This window comes from Rosa rugosa, chromosome 3, assembly GCF_958449725.1.
Source record: "Rosa rugosa chromosome 3, drRosRugo1.1, whole genome shotgun sequence".
In the NCBI taxonomy this organism is placed as follows: domain Eukaryota; kingdom Viridiplantae; phylum Streptophyta; class Magnoliopsida; order Rosales; family Rosaceae; genus Rosa; species Rosa rugosa.
In genome coordinates this window covers 1,406,311-1,427,587 of record NC_084822.1, presented here as the reverse complement: position 1 = coordinate 1,427,587, position 21,277 = coordinate 1,406,311, and the positions used below count along the sequence as shown (strand labels likewise).

The window sequence follows — 21,277 nt, the reverse complement described above, 5'->3', positions numbered from 1 at the left end:
GCAAGAAGACAAAAATGATGAAATCGTTATCAAGCTGGTGATTACCTTACACTTTATACTTATAATACTTCATTTTTTACAAGAATTTCCTAACCATCCTGCGACACTGCAATTGATTGTGAGGGTTCTGAAAAGGATAAATGCAAGGAAGCTACTGAGAAGGAGGAGATCGAGAGCCAAGAAGGTATCTTTTTCTTTACTAACCAGATCAATCGTTTGTGTTTATTGATTATATTTTGGTTTTTTATTGGTTCTGTTTGCTTAATCATGATTAATTGATTGACTTTTCTTTTAACAAAGAAAAAAAGACAAGAGACCAAAAGTTTATGATTGGCTGACCCCATTTTAATTAAAGGAAAAAAATTTATTCATTACAAGACAGTTTTTAATGTAAGATCGGTGTAAATTTATAAATTATCCGTAATTTTTTACATTTAATTTAACATAGTGCACAAATAAATTTAGCCCTTTTTCTAGCCCAAGTAAAGGATCAAAGTATCAAACAACCAACTCTTTGGTAAAGAAGAAGAAGAAGATCATCAATGAACTGCTTTTCTACTTGCGGCAACTCGGCAAGTTGACTCAACCAACAGTCGTGGCTTCAAATCCCCTATACGACGTCGTATGGTCTGAGCTTCACTCCACCTGGCCAATTAGAGAGTGCCCGCGCATCGGGAGCGTATAGAAAGTGATTACGTCACTCTCGTCTCGTGTTGACGTCATCGTCGTCTTCTTCCTCTTCTTCTCCGCAACAACAAAATAGCCGATTCTTTCGTACTCCACTGTCCACTCCCACACTCCCCCAAAAAAAACTCCGATTCGTCGGCCGATTAAATGGCCGACGAGTATGTCCTCATTCCAAACGGAGAAGAAGACCATGCAGTCATCGCCACCACTACTCCCAAGCCTCCACGTGTCGCCTCCCTGGACGTCTTCCGCGGCCTCTGCGTCTTCGTGAGCTCTCCCTCTCTCTCTAACCTCCATTTCAAATTGAAACTGTCCGAATCGGCAGCTTTTTTAAGCTACCAGTCAAACTCGTTGACTTTCTGGAATTTGAACCTTTTTTCAATTCGGTTTTCAATCCTAAGTTTTTGATGGAATTCTGGTGCTGATTTTGTGATGCATTGCCTGAATTCCCAGCTGATGATGGTGGTGGATTACGGCGGCTCGATTATTCCGGCGATTACTCACTCGCCGTGGAACGGTCTCCACTTGGCTGACTTTGTGATGCCGTTCTTTCTCTTCATTGCCGGAGTTTCTCTTGCTCTGGTCTACAAGGTACTCATGGATACAAATTTGACAGCTTGTTGTTTTCGGCTTTCGAGTTTAGTAATGTAATTGGAATAGAGAGCTCATTATTTGCTAGGATTGTGATTATAATTCAGTTATGAGGTCATGGAATTTGAGAACTTGGTTTTGATTGGCAATGACAGAGAGTGACTAACAGAGTTGAAGCTACATGGAAGGCCGTGTTTCGGGCCCTTAAACTTTTTCTCTTAGGTGTTCTTCTTCAAGGTAATGTCCATATAAGCTCTTCTGTATGCAATGAATAAACAGATGAAGAAATACTATATTATTCGATACCTAAAGAACCCGAGATTGGACTCATTGTGATAAATGATAGAAACTGGAAGTGAGGCAGAATCTAGGCAATGACATACCTTTGAACCTCTAGAAACTATTTTTGTATCCCATGTTCGCTTAAAGTTTTGGACTTTTTTATCTCCATCAACCTTGTCATCCTGAAGTTTAAAGCTTAGTAGGCTGTTCTGGTTCTTTGATTGATTCTGTGATAGAAGTACTATACCAAGTTACCAACTTTGCATTGTCCATGTCATTTCAGGTGGTTATTTTCATGGAGTGAGTTCCTTGACTTATGGAGTTGACATTGAAAGAATACGGTGGTTTGGCATTTTGCAGGTGCGTACCGTTTGATTGTATGGTTTCAATTTACTTTGTCAAAAAACTAAATCTTACAATGGTGGCTACATTAGCCACCAGCTAGGCAGCTATCTTGCTTAATTAGAGAGAATCTACTGTACAATCTGGTTGTACTGTATCATAATTCCTTTATTCGCTCTGTGCTAAATTGTAACACATATCGTGTTTATCTCTCCTTTACTATTTTGGTTTTAACCCAGAGGATAGCCATTGGATATATTGTTGCGGCTTTATGCGAAATCTGGCTTTCACATCGGACCTCGAGGGAAGTGGGGTTTTTCAGGAGCTATTACTGGCACTGGTATGGTTTAGATTTATAACACTTTCGTGAATATGGGTATAAAGACTCTAGTCTTATGTGGTGTCAATTTCTGTTCACTACTTTTTAGGTGTGTCATCTTTTTGTTATCAGCAATATACGCTGGGTTGCTGTATGGTTTGTATGTTCCAGATTGGGAATTCAAAGCATCAACACCTACCTCTTTGCCTCCTTCTGATGATACTCATGTTTACGCGGTGCGACTATACTTGGAACTTCTTTTCTTCTTTGTTTACATTTATGCCTTTTGTGCTACATTCAATAACTTTGAAGTGATCAGTTATCATGCCTACAATATGGAAATTAGCAAATGTTCACATCCTGGCATCTTCATTATTTGGTTCTTCATGATAATATTTTTTTTTCCCTTGCTGTCTTTCAATGACTTGTCTGGTTTAGTCCTCGCAGAATCTTCAATATTTTTTTTTCCTATAATCCATTTTCCAATGCTTTTAAACAGTTTGCATTGTTGAAATAAATTTGTGTGCGGACAACCTGCATGTATGTCTACAAAATATTTTCTCCAGACCAAGATACCCATCTTTCAATTGATTATTTTCATTGTTAAGTTTAATTTGTGATATGTTTTTATAGTAGAAGTCATGATCATGGATCCTTGTCCACTTTGTTCGAATAAGGTTTCCTTCAGGCAGTATGATTTTAGTTCAATCCTCCCATTCTGATTACTCTATTGTAGGTGAAATGTTCTCTGAGAGGAGATCTTGGACCCGCTTGTAATTCCGCTGGGATGATTGATCGTTACATTGTGGGTGTTGATCATCTATATTCAAAACCCGTTTACAGGAACCTGAAGGTGATTACTTATTGTACACTGCTTAGTCATAATTGAATAAAAAAAGTTTAAAAATTAAATTAAAGATAAAACTAAGAACATGACGAAGAAGCATGTGAGTGACAGTGCCTTACCAGGATTACTATGTGCAGGATTGCAACATGTCTACTGATGGTCGCATTCCAGAGAGTTCGCCTTCATGGTGTCATACTCCTTTTGATCCTGAAGGTATATTAAGGTGCCCAATCTAACCATTCTTCTGTTCTACCTTCTTCACAGGGGTCCTAGGCTGTTTTACTTCAGTTCATATTCTTTTATTAGTTTCATTTCTTTTTCAAAAGAACCGTCCCAATGATTGTTAACTTATGCTCAGGTAGCGTAATTCCAAGTTCATTTATCCATGTCAAACTCTAGTTTCATTTATAAGGACTTCAGGTGCTTCCAAATAGAGTCCGTGATAGTATTTCTAATCTAATGTAGAAGTAAAATGACAATCTTTTTAAAAGCATCGAAAGAACAAACAGACAATCTTTTTCCAGCTTCCTTTCATTAGTGATTTTCATGCCATTATTGTTCATCCTGTCTCAATTGCAGTGAGTGATTGAGCATATATTTTAGGGTTTAGGGTTGCCCTCTTCTTTAGTAATTGCTTTTTGTATATTTCATCCCAGCTAATACCAAATATCAACTGACATTCTGACTTTGCTTTCATAGCACCCTAACAGCAGCAGTGACTTGCATAATTGGACTTCAATATGGTCACATTCTTGCACACATACAGGTAATAGCCTGTTTGCATTTATGGATTTCCTCATTCACCGACAAAATTAGCAATTTTCTAAGTGTTGATATATGAACATCAACATTGACAACAATCTTAAAAATGTGTTGAATTCTATCCTGTGCTTTGGCATCGTATGGAGATGTATCATTTATTTATGATTTGTGAATTATCTTTGAATCTCTAAAGTCGATGCAAGACGTTGTTCCGGCAATTCTCCTAACATATTTGCTATTACTTTACTGTTTTCAGGACCACAAAGGGCGCCTAAATATTTGGTCCCTGTTTTCAGTTTCAATGTTTGTCCTTGGATCATTTCTTGCCTTCATAGGTATGAATTCTATAACTTAATTATTCTTGGCCAGAAGTCAGTGGGTACTTCAATTAATCTAGCCAAATCTGAGATGACTTTAGCAAAGCCTGCATCTCTTAGTATGTAGATTTGTTTTGAGGCAGCTCCGATGAGCACTAGTACTAACTTTCTGCACTTCTATTTCCTGATTTCCAGGTGTTCCTGTAAATAAATCTCTGTACACCATCAGTTATATGCTAATTACTTCTGCATCTGCAGGAATGACATTTTGCGCTCTATATCTGCTGGTCAGTTTTAAGAGTTTAGTCTTGTCATTTGAAGTGATACCTATACAGCTATACATGTCTATTGCTTTATCATTTTCACAATGCTTTCTGTCTATGGTGACATAGTGACACTTGCAGGTTCCCTGCCTGAGATGTGATCATTGCTTTTTAGATTTGTTTACCATAATAAGTCTAGTAACTTTACCTTAAACCTGAGATTTTAAGCTTGAGCTCGGAGTTAGACTCCTTCATTTTTTTAAGAAGTCTCATTCAAAGTTTTAGACAAAGGTGCTAAGATACGGGAATGTATATAGAAAACAAACAATCTATTCATGGAGAGTGGAATTTATACCAAAAAAGAAATTTCAGTGCCACACAATCATGTTGTGTTCTTGCATAGCTTGTAACTTACGATAGACATTAGTTTCTCACACAAATGAGATGCCATTGTTTTAACTTAATACAATTGAATTTTACCCTCATGTTTGCAAATATTTTCTTTGCATCGTTATTTAGTACAATTATAACAGTGTGTTTTTGTCCATTAGGAGTCATTATAACAACCGATTGTGATAACTTCCTGCACTGTATTGCAGATAGATGTTTACGGTTACCGGTGCATAACGTTTGTGTTGGAGTGGATGGGCATACATTCTTTATGTATTTTCATAATTGTAACTTCCAACCTAGCTGTTATTGCGATTCAGGGATTCTACTGGACTGATCCTGAGAATAATATTGTAAGTGTCAATGGATAGGTACTTTTTAAACCTACACCATTCGTTTCTTCTGACACTTTTCTTTTTGTAACAGGTTCACTGGATCATAGCACCTTTTGTGCACAAGTGAAATGTTTCTTTGGTATCCAAGGATGGATAAAAATCCTTTGGATAATAGTCCTTAATTCGAAAGCATTCATGGGTTGCTTCATGATTCTCATCACATCATCTCATTCTTGCTAGAGATCTGAATATTAGAGTCCAATTTCTTTCTATCATCCATTTCTACAGCCAAACTATGTCAGTCTCTCTTGCTCAAACAACCAAGATTAATCTTTGACAATTCATGCCCTAGGAGCTCGTACATTCATTTGACCATGAAAGAATCTGTATCTCAGTGCTTACATTTGCAGGAAATTTTGTAGCAGCTATATCCATCATCTGTAATTGTATTACACGTAGAGCCTTGATAGCGTTTGTAAACTTCAGTAGCTAAGGTCTTCCAGTTCAAATGGGTACAGTCACAGACTCAAAGGTTCACAGCCTCCCTTGTCACCATGCTGTGCCAGTAAATTTCATTTTGTTTTATTTTAGAACTTTCATGTGGAAATGAATAGCTCCGGACTTGCACTTTGTTCTTTGCTGTATGTTCTAAGCATTATTTACTAGTGATGCTGATCGTCAAAATTTTGTTCGTTAAACCTATCTGTTAGTTCATCAACCAGGAAGATGTTTTGGAAATCTTGACCGATTAAATGTTAATGTTTTGTATTGGATGACAGGCCTAAAAGAGAATTTAGAGTGGGATAAATTTGGCCTTGTATGTTTTATAGTGTACGCCCAAGTGCTAGAGGAACGGACAGGACAATTTTGAGAATTTGTGTGATCAATCTGTCTATTTGCCCAGATTTGTTCATGTATTACAGTATACAAAGAATAACTCTCAACAAAAGTACATGTCAAATGAGAAATTTTGAAAAGTAACCTAATTTAGGGACTTGAATTGAGTTTTAACCTTGTTTTGTATATTCATTGAAATCTAACCCAAATGAGAATGCAAAAGACTAATATCCTTCAAAATAATAAAAATATCTAAAAGCCCATATAAACCTTGTTTTCTGACTTCTTCCCTTCAATTTGTACGTTCTTTTATTTTTCTTTCTCCAATTGATAGCACACACTGACACACAGCCACCAAGATCTCCACCCAATTTTAAACTTTCAATGATTAATGCCAACTTTCTTCCAATGAAAACTTTCAGATACAAGAACATGAATAAGTTTGTTGGCAGGTGCTCGAGTCGATATACAAAGCGAGGGGAGCCGATCATAATGCACAAGGAAATTAAGCATAATTCTCACTTTTTCATTGCATAGCGACTAAACAATAATACAGGTGGCCGGGTTACTGCATTTATTCTCACAAGTCACAAACCAAATATTCTCTTCACAAAATGAAAACTAACAATCTTGAACAAAATCTCATTCAGAAAAGAATGATTAATTTAATTGAACGGGATCAAATGCAGAAGCCAATGATGTAAAAAGACATGGCATTCCCCCAACGCAATCAATGTCTACTTGATCTTCTTCTTTCGCCTCAACTAGCTGGTTGTTGTGTCCACACTTGTTCCTACAGTTGACAACACTGCAATGAAGGAGTGCATAACACTTGCGGCAGATCATCTTCTCTTGGTTATACTTTCTAGTCAATGCCATGAGAGAAGGCTCGATAATACCACCACGAAGCCTCAGAACCAAATGCAGAGTTGATTCTTTCTGAATGTTGTAATTAGCAGGAGTGTTTGGCTCCAATTTTGCTGCAGCTGGTCAACAGTCTCTTTTGTTGCGCGGGCGTGCCAGCACCGTTCGGGTGCGGTCGTCGGGGGTGTCCCTTGACCTGACTTCTATCGAGCGATTGTAGACGAGGAGAGCACCAACCTCGTCGTGGGATTCTTTGTGCCTCGTGGTGAGGACTTTGCTGAAGTTTCTTCTTGTTAACACAATCGATACTCAATTTTGCAGATCGAGCAGAGCGAAATCACCGGGAAGTATTGAGATCTTGCTAAAGCGTGACTTTAGCTTGGCTGGGTTGCTAGGGCGTTACCCTTGCTTAGCTGGTTCTGTAACCGTTGTGGTCGCGGCACTACCGTCGGCTCCCGAGGAGACTAGGACCGAAGCACGTTGACAGAGGGTTTGGTGGCACTGAAAGTCGGCTTATGAGAAGACTAGGACTAGGAGTGTGATCACCGCTAAGAGAAAGAGAAAGAGAGGGAGAGGAGTTGCTCTTAGAGAGGTTTGCTCTAGAGAGAACTTAGATCATCTTAGAGATGTTGTTGTTGAATGTGAATGTGTGTGTTAGAATGAGAGGAAAAGGTGTTTATATAGGGAAGAAAAAGAAGAGTGAAATGATGAGTGGAAGAAAAATAATGAAAGTAGATCTAAGTTCACTTGTAAAATATGGAAAAGATAGAGAAAAGATGAAATGAAAGCAAAGCATGAAGGTGCAGCAACATGGAAGTGGTGATGATCTATTAAAGAGATTGTTGTAGAAAAATATATCCAAGGAAAAAGAGAAAAGCATCTAGCTTTCTTCATGTGGGTAGGAAACATGAACATGTGAATATTGAGCTGGTTTTAGGTCAGTTTCTGCCCCTTTATTCCTTCAATTATTTCTCCAACAAGACTTCATTATATGCCTTCGACTTCTTCATATGAAATGTTCCACTATGAGTGTAGATCATCCTGACAAATTTTCAGATTTTTATTCCATGTGGTTGGGCCGAAAATGCTGCTGGACCTCTTACAGGTCCAGTTTTCCAGTTTTGCTTCTGTAGAAAATTGGGCTGATTGTTTGAAGGCCTTCCACTCAAAAAAAGCTCTGGCACTCTTCATAAGAAATGATCATTGGGCTGTCTAGAATGGATCTGCAGAGTTTCAGCTCATTTCAAGTTCATTTGGTCAGTCTGCCGCCCCTCCTTCCTTGTTTAGCTCGGTTTCTCCTAGCCGAAGTAGGAAAATGTGCTAAAGTTGACTTTTCATATTTCCATGCTTCCATGCTTTCATAGTAGGCTTTATTTAGCCTCTAAATATATATTTCGAACTTGTCGACAATATATAGCTTGAGCCACTGACATTGGCTCAATTTCTCCAAGACACGCCTTGTCAGGCCAAAATGCTTATTTTTGGTCCAAACATTGCCCCCCAGACCTCGAAGTCAAAGGGTCTTCGTCTTGACTGAAGAGGTCTTGAATCAGCACTGCTCTTATAATGTCGTTGCTCCAAAGCCACTTGTATTGGCTTGACTAAAATTACTTGAACAGTGGACTCTCTCCCTCTTAATTATATATAATGAGCATACATATATTAATCGCCAGTCTTCCTTCGCGAACCATCATTTGCGAGGCCATGTAATTAAAACCACTTCGCTGCCAACAATTCGTAACCCAGCTTTCGCCACAATTATTGGCAAAAATATTGATTTGACCTCCTCCACTGCTCATACCATACTAGGCATATTAAATGTCTCTTGTATATGTGCCCAGACCAATACCAATGGCCTCTTAAGTATATTAGCAAGTTCCAGCCACTATTAGGCAAGAACACAATTTTTTGCATCCTCCGCGACGCACAAATTTGAAACTCTTTTTGTATTTTTGTATTTTTTTTTTTTTTTTTAAAATAAGACAATGTGAATCAAGGTTTAGACATGCGGTCCAAGTATAGTCGTCTAGACACAAATTTTCTTTCAAATCCTTTGGGCAACCTTACTGAAATGGCCAGATGGGGGAGGGCGAACAAGAGAGGCAGAATCCATTTTGGCATGAGCTACTCCCACATAGTGGTTTAGGCCCATTTGCACGCACTTCTGGATTCAAGAACCTGTCATGAACGTTGTCCCCTTTCTAGACACCATTTCACATAGGCTATACTTACTAAGATGAGAAAGGTCATAAGTGTGAAGACAGTTCAACAAGTGTTAATAAAAGCCGCCCTTAACCTTAAGGGACCTGAACTAGGCACCAATAAGGAGTTTAGGCCAATATTAACAAAAGAGACTTCACCTATTCCGTTATGATTCACAACCCCTTACCAAATTCAACTTTTTTTTTTTTTTTTACTATGAAAATAAAGGTAAAAAACTAAAAACTAACAGAAAATTAACAACAAAACAAGGAGCTAGCAGCGACACGTTTGGCTAACCTCTAGAAGACCAAGGGGGAGGCCATCTATGCTTCATTCCAAGCTCCGATGTATCAAAATTTGTAGGGTAAAAATCCCTCATGTGAGAGCTTGTAGGAAAAGAACAAAGATACTTCTCCTTGAAGAATTTGGAGGAATTTGGCTCGAGAGAGGGGTAATCTTGCCCCCCAAGTATCTTTGTTGGTTGGCGAAGCATGATCTTCAATTGCACTTTTGGAGATGAAGATGTTTCAAGATCGGCTTTGTCGCCAACTACCATGTCATAGAACATGGTGTCTTCAGGATTAGCCACAGATTGGCCATTATAGACGACCACTTGCTGGTCTGAATTCTCCACGTCAAGAGCTTCACTTGCTGGATAATTGTAAACAAGAGTTAACTTGTATTGATGATACTCAAATTTACAGTTGCGAAGGACAACTTGGCCACTAAAATAATTGTTCTGGCCATTCATGCAATGTGGGTTGTAGATGTGCCCTCCACATATATCAAAGCCACCGCTTGGCCTTGAAGAATATATGAAGAAATTCAAGTTGAATTGATTAATAAAGCCACAGATTGGCTTCTGTAGGCCACAACTTAATTGATAATTAAGTTGGTCCTGATTTTGATCACCTTCCCCATGACGTCCAGTAGCAGAGTCACAATTAAAATGATCATGAACTTGCTTCTTTTGATCAAAGGGATGATCATGGGTCATATCTTGCCCCCCATGCATCTGATCAGTAGCCACATATTTGGCTTGATCAGTGGAGAAATCAGCTATATGTTCAGAGACAATTTCATTGTCAGAAAAACATTCTTGTGGACCGTCTTCTCCATGCACAACCTCTGTGTAAGGTTGTGACTCAACAGTGAGACCCTTACGTTGATTGCCACCTATAGGCAAGTTAGTCTCAGAAATGACCTCTTCGCGAGCAGGTTCTGGAATCGTGAACTCATCGAGCCGTCGACGGTCCTCCGCGAGGGCTTTACTCAGATTCTCATGGTATGCGGTAGAATTCTTTTGAAGGATATCAAGCCGCTCTTCTATGCTCGCATTCTCTGGAATGGGAATGGGCACATAGCCTTCTATCGTCGCCATGACTTCAGGAATTTCTTTTGGTAAAGAATTTCCTCTGGCATCCCAATGATGGTGAACATAAAAAGACTCTGGTGTAGTCCCACTGGGCGTGCCAAAATGTTTGTTTTGAAGCCCGGTGGTTGAATGTCTTCAAGAAAAGAAAAAAAATTCTAACCTTGTCCCACTGGGCGTGCCAAAATGTTTGTTTTGAAGGCCGGTGGTTGAATGTCTTCAAGAGAAAAAAAAAATTCTAACCTTGTCCCACTGGGTGTGCCAAAATGTTTGTTTTGAAGGCCGGTGGTTGAATGTCTTCAAGAGAAAAAAGAAATTCTAACCTTGTCCCACTGGGCGTGCCAAAATGTTTGGCTCCAATTTTGCTGCAGCTGGTCAACAGTCTCTTTTGTTGCGCGGGCGTGCCAGCACCGTTCGGGTGCGGTCGTCGGGGGTGTCCCTTGACCTGACTTCTATCGAGCGATTGTAGACGAGGAGAGCACCAACCTCGTCGTGGGATTCTTTGTGCCTCGTGGTGAGGACTTTGCTGAAGTTTCTTCTTGTTAACACAATCGATACTCAATTTTGCAGATCGAGCAGAGCGAAATCACCGGGAAGTATTGAGATCTTGCTAAAGCGTGACTTTAGCTTGGCTGGGTTGCTAGGGCGTTACTGATAGCAGCATTTTAATGTGGTATTTTAATTGTTAATTCCTCACATTTTGCTTAGTTAATTCCTTAACGAATAGATTTTTAACTTAATTTCTATTTTTTTAGGTACATTGGAGTAGATGATGATGAAATGAGCATTAGGTCCATAATTACCTATAAATGATGGAGAAAAATGGAAATGTACTAAAAGGTCAATTTTACACATTTTCCTACTCCGGCTAGGAGAAACCAAGCCAAGCAAGGAAGAAGGAGCGGCCGCCTGATCAAATGAACTCCAAATGAGCTGAAACTTTCCAGATCCATTCTAGACATCCTAAGGATCGTTTCTTATGAAGAGTGCCAGAGCTAGAATTGAGCGGAAGGCCTTCAAACAGTCAGCCCAATTTCCTGCAGAAGCAAAACTGGAAAACTGGACCTGTAAGAGGTCCAGCAGCATTTTCGGCCCAACCACATGGAATAAAAATCTGAAATTTTACCAGGGTGATCTACACTCATAATGGAACATTTTTTATGAAGAGGTCATAGTGAAATTGGGAATGCTTGTTGGAGAAATAATTGAAGGAATAAAGGGGCAGAAACTGATCTAAAAACAGCTCAACACCACATGTTCAAGTTTCCTACCCACATGAAGAAAGCTAGATGCTTTTCTCTTTTTCCTTGGATATATTTTTCTGCTCCAATAGATCATCATCACTTCCATACTTCTACACCTTCATGCCTTGCTTTCATTTCATCATTACTCCATCTTTTCCATATTTTACAAACCACTTTCATTATTTTTCTTCCATTTATCATTTCACTCTTCTTTTTCTTCCCTATATAAACACCTTCTCCTCTCACTCTAAAAATATTCCTTCATCCATTTCATCTTCTTTGTCTCTCCATTTCCATTCCATTTTTCTCTCCATTCTCTAGTTGCAAAATTCTGCGTTTTCAAGTAAGAAGAAGAAGAAGAAGAAGGAGCCGGGAATATCATATCCTCCATCGTCCACCTTGAAGGCTTGCTTCCAAGATTCAAGATTTCAACGTTTCAAGCACTCCATCTCCATCTCCAACTCACGGTGTAATTCATTCTTTTTCCTTATTTAATTTCGTAGGAATTTGTTTCTAGTTAACAATAACATTAAGGGCAAAGTTTAAGCCCAATTTCTATGTTTGAATAAAAATTGTGATTTCTTTATGTTGATTTTTATGTTGCTTATGTGAGATTGCTTAATTGATTTTGGATTATGGAAAACTTTTATATGTATGTGTTCTTTGATGGCCAACTTAGGATATATGCATGTAATTGGTGCTAGATTTAAGTAGTAAAGGCTTTGGACAAAAGTCGAAATCAATTAAGGAGGATTGCAAATAGATGGACTTTTTCATACTAGGTTGTGCACTTTGGTTGACATCCTTTCTTTGTTCTTCATGCATTGAATGTGTTCTTGATTAGCTAGTTTTCTAGACTATGATTGCATGTTCAATAGGTTTAATTTAGGTGCTTTCACTTAGATTAAATATTCAAGGAAAGTAAAATATGGGAAATCATTTGCTTCGAATGTTTCACATGGTCAACTTATTTCTCATGACATAGATAATCAACTATAAGAATTGTAATTGGATTTCATTCATATGATTGTAGTTTTGATCTTTGTTTCTTGTGTTCCACCCTTGTATATGTGTTTTTACACTTTCTTTATTTCATTTAATTTTAATTCCAATTCTATAATCTCAAAACCCCCCTTTTTATATTAACTTGTATATATTTTTATTCTTTATTTTATTTTTGTACATAATACTTTTTACTTTATTATTTTAATTCTTTATTTGTTTTTTTTTGACAATGACAGGTGTACCCTCAATCCCCGGAATAGAACGATCCCTATTTGCTTATACTACTAACGATGTTTTCAGGGTTAAATTATGCGCTTGCTTTGAGCGTATCAATTTTTGGCGCCGTTGCCGGGGATTGAAAAATCACTTGTTTTTGTTTATAATTGTTGTATATAAACTGTTTGATACTTAGTTTAAATTAACTAGGTTGTTTTTTTTATTGTTGAATACGAGTTTAATTGTGAGTTGTAAATTAAAGAAGGAATAGGTGAAGTCGTGTTTATTAATATTGGCCTAAACCCCTTATTGGTACCTAGTTCAGGTCCCTTAAGGTTGAGGGCGGCCTTTATTAACATTCATTGAACTGTCTAACACACTTAGGACCTTTTACATCCTAGTAAGAATATCCTATGTGAGATGGTGTCTAGGAAGGGGACAACGTTCATGACGGGTTTTTGAATCCAGAAGTGCTTATAAATGGGCTTAGCTCATGCCAAAATGGATTTTTCCTCTCGTGTTCACCCTCCCCTACCTGGCCATTTCAGTAAGGTTGCCCAACGGATGTAGGAGGGACTTTGTGTCTAGACGACTATACTTGGGCCGCACGTCCACTTGATTTACCGCTTGGAATTAGATTTGATATCAATAATGTTTATAACAAAAGAAATACTTGTGCATACTCTTTACGTGTAAATTATTTTGTTGTTTCACACTTTATACTTGTAAAAATACTTTTTACGTTTTATACTCACTTGTGTACTTAACTTGTGTCTTATGTACAAAATACTTGTTAATTATACTTGTAGTTTGTAATTCATAGTTACTTGTTTATTTTTTTTGTATTTCTTTGTTAATATTAAGTTACTAACTTTATTTAATGTAGGTACCGTCTGGCTGCAAGACGTAAAATATAAGCGCTGCTTGGGAGGCAACCCAATTCAGAATATAATCAGATTTGCTTTCTCTTCCCCTTTTACTCCTCCATTTTCTTTTTGTTTTAGTAGTTATTTTCGTAAATTCCATCCCTATATGCTTACTTATTTCATTGCATGCTTTTAATTGATTACATTGAGGATAATGCAATATTTAAGTGTGGGGGAAGGGATTTATATTTTTGTCTTTCATTTTGAATCCTATAAATATTTTTGTCTTTCATTTTGAGTCCTTTAAATATTTTTGAGTCCTATATTTTAAAAAAAAATAATAATAATAATAAAAAATAAAATAAAAAATAATAATAAAAAAAAAAATAATAAAAAAAAAAATGCATTCATTCAGTCTTATTAAATTCAGCTATTTACAAAAAAAAAAATAATAATAATAATAAAAAAATAATAAATAAATAAAAAAAAAAATAATAATAATAATAATAATAATAATACTCTATACTAAGCCATGTCTGCATCTCTGTAGGAGTTGAGGCTGAGCTCAAGGGAAATGTGAGAGCCACCGCCATAACCGCTACCTCTCTCGGAAGTAGTCTTCATGATGCCCAAGATGTCCTCACCATGCATGGGGAACAATGGAAGGGTTTCAATCTCCTGGTGATCTCCTCCTCGTTGTTGCAGGGATGTTTGTCCTCCTGTTGTGCCAAAAGAGTTGTACTGGTATTAGTGTTGAAGTGTGAGGAAGAATATGAAACAAAATTTAAATCAAGAAATCCTTCATTACCAGTAGAATCGGTGGAACCAAAGTTGAGATTAATGGATCTACCATCATCAGTAGAACTAGTGGACCCAAAATTGATGTCAATGGATCCACCAGCTGGCCCAAAATTGATGTCGATGGACACCAGCACCAGTAGAACCAGCTGGCCCAAAATTGAGATCAATGGATCCACCAGTACCAGGAGAACTAGTTCCCATGGGCACTTGAGCAGCCTGATTGCACCTCTTCATCTGCTTCTCTCGAGCCCTGACATTCTGGAACCAAAAATAAATGTTCTTGCCCTCAACATGTCCATACTGGTTCAGCTGGAGACAGATCTCGTGAATATGCTCTGTAGTTGGGCGCGTAACTCCCTTGTTGTAGTAAAGATCCTTGAGGATCCTTATTTGATCTGGAGTAGGAACCCACCTGGCACGGCTTCGCCAGAAATCTGTGTTGGCACTACTCCCGGCTGCTTGGTTGTTTCCTCCATCCTCGATTTGTTGCTGGGTTTGTAGCTCCATCAGTTGCAGAGTTCGTGGTTCCATGGTGATGGGTTGAGGGGATGTGAAGATCGAAGAGTAAAGTTGTCAAGTGTTTGAAGGAGTTGTTGTTAAAGGGATTAAGGATGATGATGGTGTGTTGGAGATCTGAAAGTTCAGAGGAAAGATGGGATTGAATCAACTAGATGGGAGAGAAGATCAGAAGAGAAGGATTGAATCGAAGAAGAAATATTTTGAGTTTTGAAAGAAGAGGAAAAGCTGAAGAGTTGGGAGAGAGGGGCTGGAACTCAGGAGAGATTTTCGTTCCTTTGGAGTGAACAGTTGCGCCCTCAGAATGCACCTATTTATAGAGCGAGGTGAGCAGATCTCCACCGTTGGATGGACGATTCCTGTGATTCATTCTACGCGTTGGATTAAAGTCGCCCTGAAACCCGGAAAAGTTGTTGGCGCGTGGAGAGCGTGTAAGGGGACCGAGGGAATCTCGAGGCGCTGTGGCAGACAGCTGTAGCCGAAAGCAGATTTGACTGCCGTAAATCACGGAAGGGATAAGCCGTGACACAAGTGGGCCGTACTTGGGCCTGTCTCGGATCAAGGCATCACTGTAGCTGTGGGTGGAGGCCTGATGGGCCGAGTTTCAGAAACAGTTTTGGACATGATGGGCCGAGTTTCTGAAACAGTTTTGGATGAGTTGGGCTGGGTTTCTGCAACAGTCTTGGATGTTTTGTGCCGAATTGTTGAAACAGTTGAAACAGTTGGTTTAAATAAAAGGATTGGTATGGATAATAACGTGAGCAGCCGTGCTCGAGTGGTTGAGTGTAAAGTTCGTGTACAAGAGGTCTGAGGTTCGAACCTCGCCTCTCGTTTATTTTTATTATGTTCGTTTATGACATAATAAGTATAAAATTTGTACACATTATATTAAGCACAGCTTGTGCTCCAGTGGTTGGGGACAAAGGTTTCGTGTAGCAGGTTAAGGTTTCGAACCTTGCCTCCCCCGTTTTTTTTTATTTATGTCACTCCATCAGAACCCTCCTCCGAAGGCTGAAACCAGCAAGAAGGCTGCCACTCGCCCGCATACCGCTCCTCCAAAGGAGTAAATGGAGGTACAAGTCTAGGCTGAAAGACTTTAAACATTAAGCGCTGCATGGGAGGCAACCCATTTCAACCGTAGCTGTGGAGGAGCCATCAACGCAGATTTGCTCTCTTAAACTCTATCTCCTCTATTACTATTTTCTGATTGTATCTTTGTTATTTGCGTTTTTAGTTTTTGTTTTTAGGTTTTCTTGAGTTAATCATTCCATTTACATGATAATTGTTCATTGCATGCTCTAACTTGTTTAACATTGAGGACAATGTATGATTTAAGTGTGGGGGGAAGGATTAATGCTTGTAGTTAGTTTTTGTCATAAAAAGAAAACAAAACAAAAAAATCGAAAAATGTCAGAAATATAAAAAATTTCGTTGCTTTTGTTTTTGTTTTGAGTCTTAGGATGCCTTTCAACTGTCTGGGATGATTCTATATCTCTGAAATCATGACTAAAAGAGGATCACAACATTGAGATGATTTTAAACATGGTATTCTTTGGTTAATTGAGATATATGAAAAATGTGTGCCTTGTAGTGGATATGGATTGCATGACCTTGGTACAGAATATGAGCATGTTAAGATGAGTTGTGATTCATAAAGCCATGTGAGATAATTGAACCATGTCCCTTTTTCTTGGAGTGAAATGAAAAATATATTCTTAATTTCTTGGCGATGTTTTGATGATCTCATTATTCTTTCATCTTGATTGACTGCTTGCCATAGATTAAGTTTAATGGACTAGAGAATGCTAGAATTCGCTCTTGTGCTTGTTGAGACGTGATATCAATACATGGCCCTGATTCTGGAAGGGATAGAGGTTCTCTAGGAATTACCACCATTGCCAAATAAACTTGTGTCCCCATTTGTGCCCGTCGTGGGACCCCCCTAGATAAGCCCCTTTGAGCCTACATTAAGCCTTTTCGTTCATCACCCTTAAAATCCTTAACCATGAAGCTTAGTATAGTTACAACCCTACCCTTTGTTCTAAGGACTTAGTGGAGCTATCTTTTGAGACATACTACATGGGTTTGGTGCTAAGGATGAAGATTAAGAAGAGGTGAAAGTTCAAGTGTGGGGATAGACTTGTCCATAAAGAAAAAGATATGTTGAAGCCGTGAAAAATGAAAAGAAAAGAGAAAAATTGTGTACGGCTAAAAAGAGAAAAAGAAAAAAAATATATATGTTTATGGACTTTCATCCCCCATACTTAGTGATTTTGGAGTTTGCTTTGAATTGAAGGCCCACTACAGAAAAATTTGGCCTTTGTCCATTTCACTAGAGTTCAAGGGAAGTTTATATTGAAGATTGGGCCCAACATGAAGACATTTGGCCCTCTTATATTACCTCTATGGAGAAGTGACGTTTTTGCAATGCCTTGGTGAAATATTTCGAGATCTCTACATTCATATGAGCTCTACTAGGTTTTTAGGACACTTTGATAATCCTTACCTTTCATTTCTTTAAACCTTGAGCCTTAGCCCCATTACAACCTTTGAGAGGACCTTCTTGATCCTTAAGATGGGACAGCATTTGATGTGGAGATGAGTTACAAGAGTTGAACCTATGGCTTGGGTCCATTCGTGCAAGTAGTTGATATCCTTCATGAGATCTTTTGAAAAAAATTATATTCACAAAGTGCTTTTCGTTTCTTATATATGTGAGCTATTTGACTGCCTTAAAATATGTTCTCTCACATATAAATGAGTGATTATAAGCTTTTAAGCATTGCCTTGATCTGAGAGAAGAAAGAGTGGATATACCTTGTGAGGATATGAATCATACTTGTCTGAAGCATGCTAAGCTAAACCCCAATCACCATTATTACAACCAAGTCCTACTTGTGTATGTGTGGATCATATGTTTTAATTAACTCTCGAATGCTTAACATTGATTCTTGATTGAGTGCTAATCTTGGTGTTGTGAAAGTATGAGATTTCTGAGACAATATGTTAAAGGGCAATAGAGGTCTTTGTAATGTCAACATCTTGGTCTTTGTCTTTGAATTTACTCTTTTATGTGTGACGTTTTTTGTTTTCTTTGTGTTTTGCTTTGTGTTTTACGTTTTTGGTTTCTTTGAGTCTTTGTGTTTTTGTTTCCATACTTAGTCATTTTTTTCGTTGGTTTCTTTGTTTTGTGTCATAGTCTTTTTGGTTTGTTAGTTTTTGATTTTGCTAAGGGACTAGCAAAAGCTAAGTGTGGGGGAATTTGATAGCAGCATTTTAATGTGGTATTTTAATTGTTAATTCCTCACATTTTGCTTAGTTAATTCCTTAACGAATAGATTTTTAACTTAATTTCTATTTTTTTAGGTACATTGGAGTAGATGATGATGAAATGAGCATTAGGTCCATAATTACCTATAAATGATGGAGAAAAATGGAAATGTACTAAAAGGTCAATTTTACACATTTTCCTACTCCGGCTAGGAGAAACCAAGCCAAGCAAGGAAGAAGGAGCGGCCGCCTGATCAAATGAACTCCAAATGAGCTGAAACTTTCCAGATCCATTCTAGACATCCTAAGGATCGTTTCTTATGAAGAGTGCCAGAGCTAGAATTGAGCGGAAGGCCTTCAAACAGTCAGCCCAATTTCCTGCAGAAGCAAAACTGGAAAACTGGACCTGTAAGAGGTCCAGCAGCATTTTCGGCCCAACCACATGGAATAAAAATCTGAAATTTTACCAGGGTGATCTACACTCATAATGGAACATTTTTTATGAAGAGGTCATAGTGAAATTGGGAATGCTTGTTGGAGAAATAATTGAAGGAATAAAGGGGCAGAAACTGATCTAAAAACAGCTCAACACCACATGTTCAAGTTTCCTACCCACATGAAGAAAGCTAGATGCTTTTCTCTTTTTCCTTGGATATATTTTTCTGCTCCAATAGATCATCATCACTTCCATACTTCTACACCTTCATGCCTTGCTTTCATTTCATCATTACTCCATCTTTTCCATATTTTACAAACCACTTTCATTATTTTTCTTCCATTTATCATTTCACTCTTCTTTTTCTTCCCTATATAAACACCTTCTCCTCTCACTCTAAAAATATTCCTTCATCCATTTCATCTTCTTTGTCTCTCCATTTCCATTCCATTTTTCTCTCCATTCTCTAGTTGCAAAATTCTGCGTTTTCAAGTAAGAAGAAGAAGAAGAAGAAGGAGCCGGGAATATCATATCCTCCATCGTCCACCTTGAAGGCTTGCTTCCAAGATTCAAGATTTCAACGTTTCAAGCACTCCATCTCCATCTCCAACTCACGGTGTAATTCATTCTTTTTCCTTATTTAATTTCGTAGGAATTTGTTTCTAGTTAACAATAACATTAAGGGCAAAGTTTAAGCCCAATTTCTATGTTTGAATAAAAATTGTGATTTCTTTATGTTGATTTTTATGTTGCTTATGTGAGATTGCTTAATTGATTTTGGATTATGGAAAACTTTTATATGTATGTGTTCTTTGATGGCCAACTTAGGATATATGCATGTAATTGGTGCTAGATTTAAGTAGTAAAGGCTTTGGACAAAAGTCGAAATCAATTAAGGAGGATTGCAAATAGATGGACTTTTTCATACTAGGTTGTGCACTTTGGTTGACATCCTTTCTTTGTTCTTCATGCATTGAATGTGTTCTTGATTAGCTAGTTTTCTAGACTATGATTGCATGTTCAATAGGTTTAATTTAGGTGCTTTCACTTAGATTAAATATTCAAGGAAAGTAAAATATGGGAAATCATTTGCTTCGAATGTTTCACATGGTCAACTTATTTCTCATGACATAGATAATCAACTATAAGAATTGTAATTGGATTTCATTCATATGATTGTAGTTTTGATCTTTGTTTCTTGTGTTCCACCCTTGTATATGTGTTTTTACACTTTCTTTATTTCATTTAATTTTAATTCCAATTCTATAATCTCAAAACCCCCCTTTTTATATTAACTTGTATATATTTTTATTCTTTATTTTATTTTTGTACATAATACTTTTTACTTTATTATTTTAATTCTTTATTTGTTTTTTTTTGACAATGACAGGTGTACCCTCAATCCCCGGAATAGAACGATCCCTATTTGCTTATACTACTAACGATGTTTTCAGGGTTAAATTATGCGCTTGCTTTGAGCGTATCAGTTACCCTTGCTTGGCTGGTTCTGTAACCGTTGTGGTCGCGGCACTACCGTCGGCTCCCGAGGAGACTAGGACCGAAGCACGTTGACAGAGGGTTTGGTGGCACTGAAAGTCGGCTTATGAGAAGACTAGGACTAGGAGTGTGATCACCGCTAAGAGAAAGAGAAAGAGAGGGAGAGGAGTTGCTCTTAGAGAGGTTTGCTCTAGAGAGAACTTAGATCATCTTAGAGATGTTGTTGTTGAATGTGAATGTGTGTGTTAGAATGAGAGGAGAAGGTGTTTATATAGGGAAGAAAAAGAAGAGTGAAATGATGAGTGGAAGAAAAATAATGAAAGTAGATCTAAGTTCACTTGTAAAATATGGAAAAGATAGAGAAAAGATGAAATGAAAGCAAAGCATGAAGGTGCAGCAACATGGAAGTGGTGATGATCTATTAAAGAGATTGTTGTAGAAAAATATATCCAAGGAAAAAGAGAAAAGCATCTAGCTTTCTTCATGTGGGTAGGAAACATGAACATGTGAATATTGAGCTGGTTTTAGGTCAGTTTCTGCCCCTTTATTCCTTCAATTATTTCTCCAACAAGACTTCATTATATGCCTTCGACTTCTTCATATGAAATGTTCCACTATAAGTGTAGATCATCCTGACAAATTTTCAGATTTTTATTCCATGTGGTTGGGCCGAAAATGCTGCTGGACCTCTTACAGGTCCAGTTTTCCAGTTTTGCTTCTGTAGAAAATTGGGCTGATTGTTTGAAGGCCTTCCACTCAAAAAAAGCTCTGGCACTCTTCATAAGAAATGATCCTTGGGCTGTCTAGAATGGATCTCCAGAGTTTCAGCTCATTTCAAGTTCATTTGGTCAGTCTGCCGCCCCTCCTTCCTTGTTTAGCTCGGTTTCTCCTAGCCGAAGTAGGAAAATGTGCTAAAGTTGACTTTTCATGTTTCCATGCTTCCATGCTTTCATAGTAGGCTTTATTTAGCCTCTAAATATATATTTCGAACTTGTCGACAATATATAGCTTGAGCC

General features: G+C 37.9%; 1 protein-coding gene and 1 long non-coding RNA gene across 2 annotated transcripts; both read left to right on the top strand.

Moving 5' to 3' along the window:
* Nucleotides 1-569: 569 nt before the first annotated feature.
* On the top strand, nt 570-5,770 carry LOC133739926 (uncharacterized). Its single transcript, XM_062167746.1, has 13 exons — nt 570-954; nt 1,141-1,278; nt 1,434-1,515; nt 1,844-1,920; nt 2,142-2,242; nt 2,331-2,457; nt 2,958-3,074; nt 3,206-3,291; nt 3,768-3,834; nt 4,087-4,165; nt 4,343-4,434; nt 5,010-5,153; nt 5,227-5,770. Exons 1-13 carry the CDS (start codon nt 835-837, stop codon nt 5,260-5,262), a joined length of 1,266 nt encoding a protein of 421 aa, XP_062023730.1. The 5' UTR covers nt 570-834; the 3' UTR covers nt 5,263-5,770.
* Nucleotides 5,771-14,211: 8,441 nt separating this feature from the next.
* On the top strand, nt 14,212-20,663 carry LOC133739033 (uncharacterized). Its single transcript, XR_009860413.1, has 2 exons — nt 14,212-19,382; nt 20,155-20,663. It is a non-coding gene; the product is annotated as an uncharacterized LOC133739033 (long non-coding RNA).
* The last annotated feature ends 614 nt before the right edge of the window (nt 20,664-21,277 follow it).

What these genes read in the sequence shown, in the direction of transcription:
- LOC133739926 (XM_062167746.1), top strand. Translation starts at nt 835, where the DNA reads ATGGCCGACGAGTATGTCCTCATTCCAAACGGAGAAGAAGACCATGCA. An exon ending in GGTGGTTTGGCATTTTGCAG is followed by an intron (nt 1,921 to 2,141) that starts GTGCGTACCGTT and finishes GTTTTAACCCAG; the next exon opens with AGGATAGCCATTGGATATAT. An exon ending in ATCATTTCTTGCCTTCATAG is followed by an intron (nt 4,166 to 4,342) that starts GTATGAATTCTA and finishes CCTGATTTCCAG; the next exon opens with GTGTTCCTGTAAATAAATCT.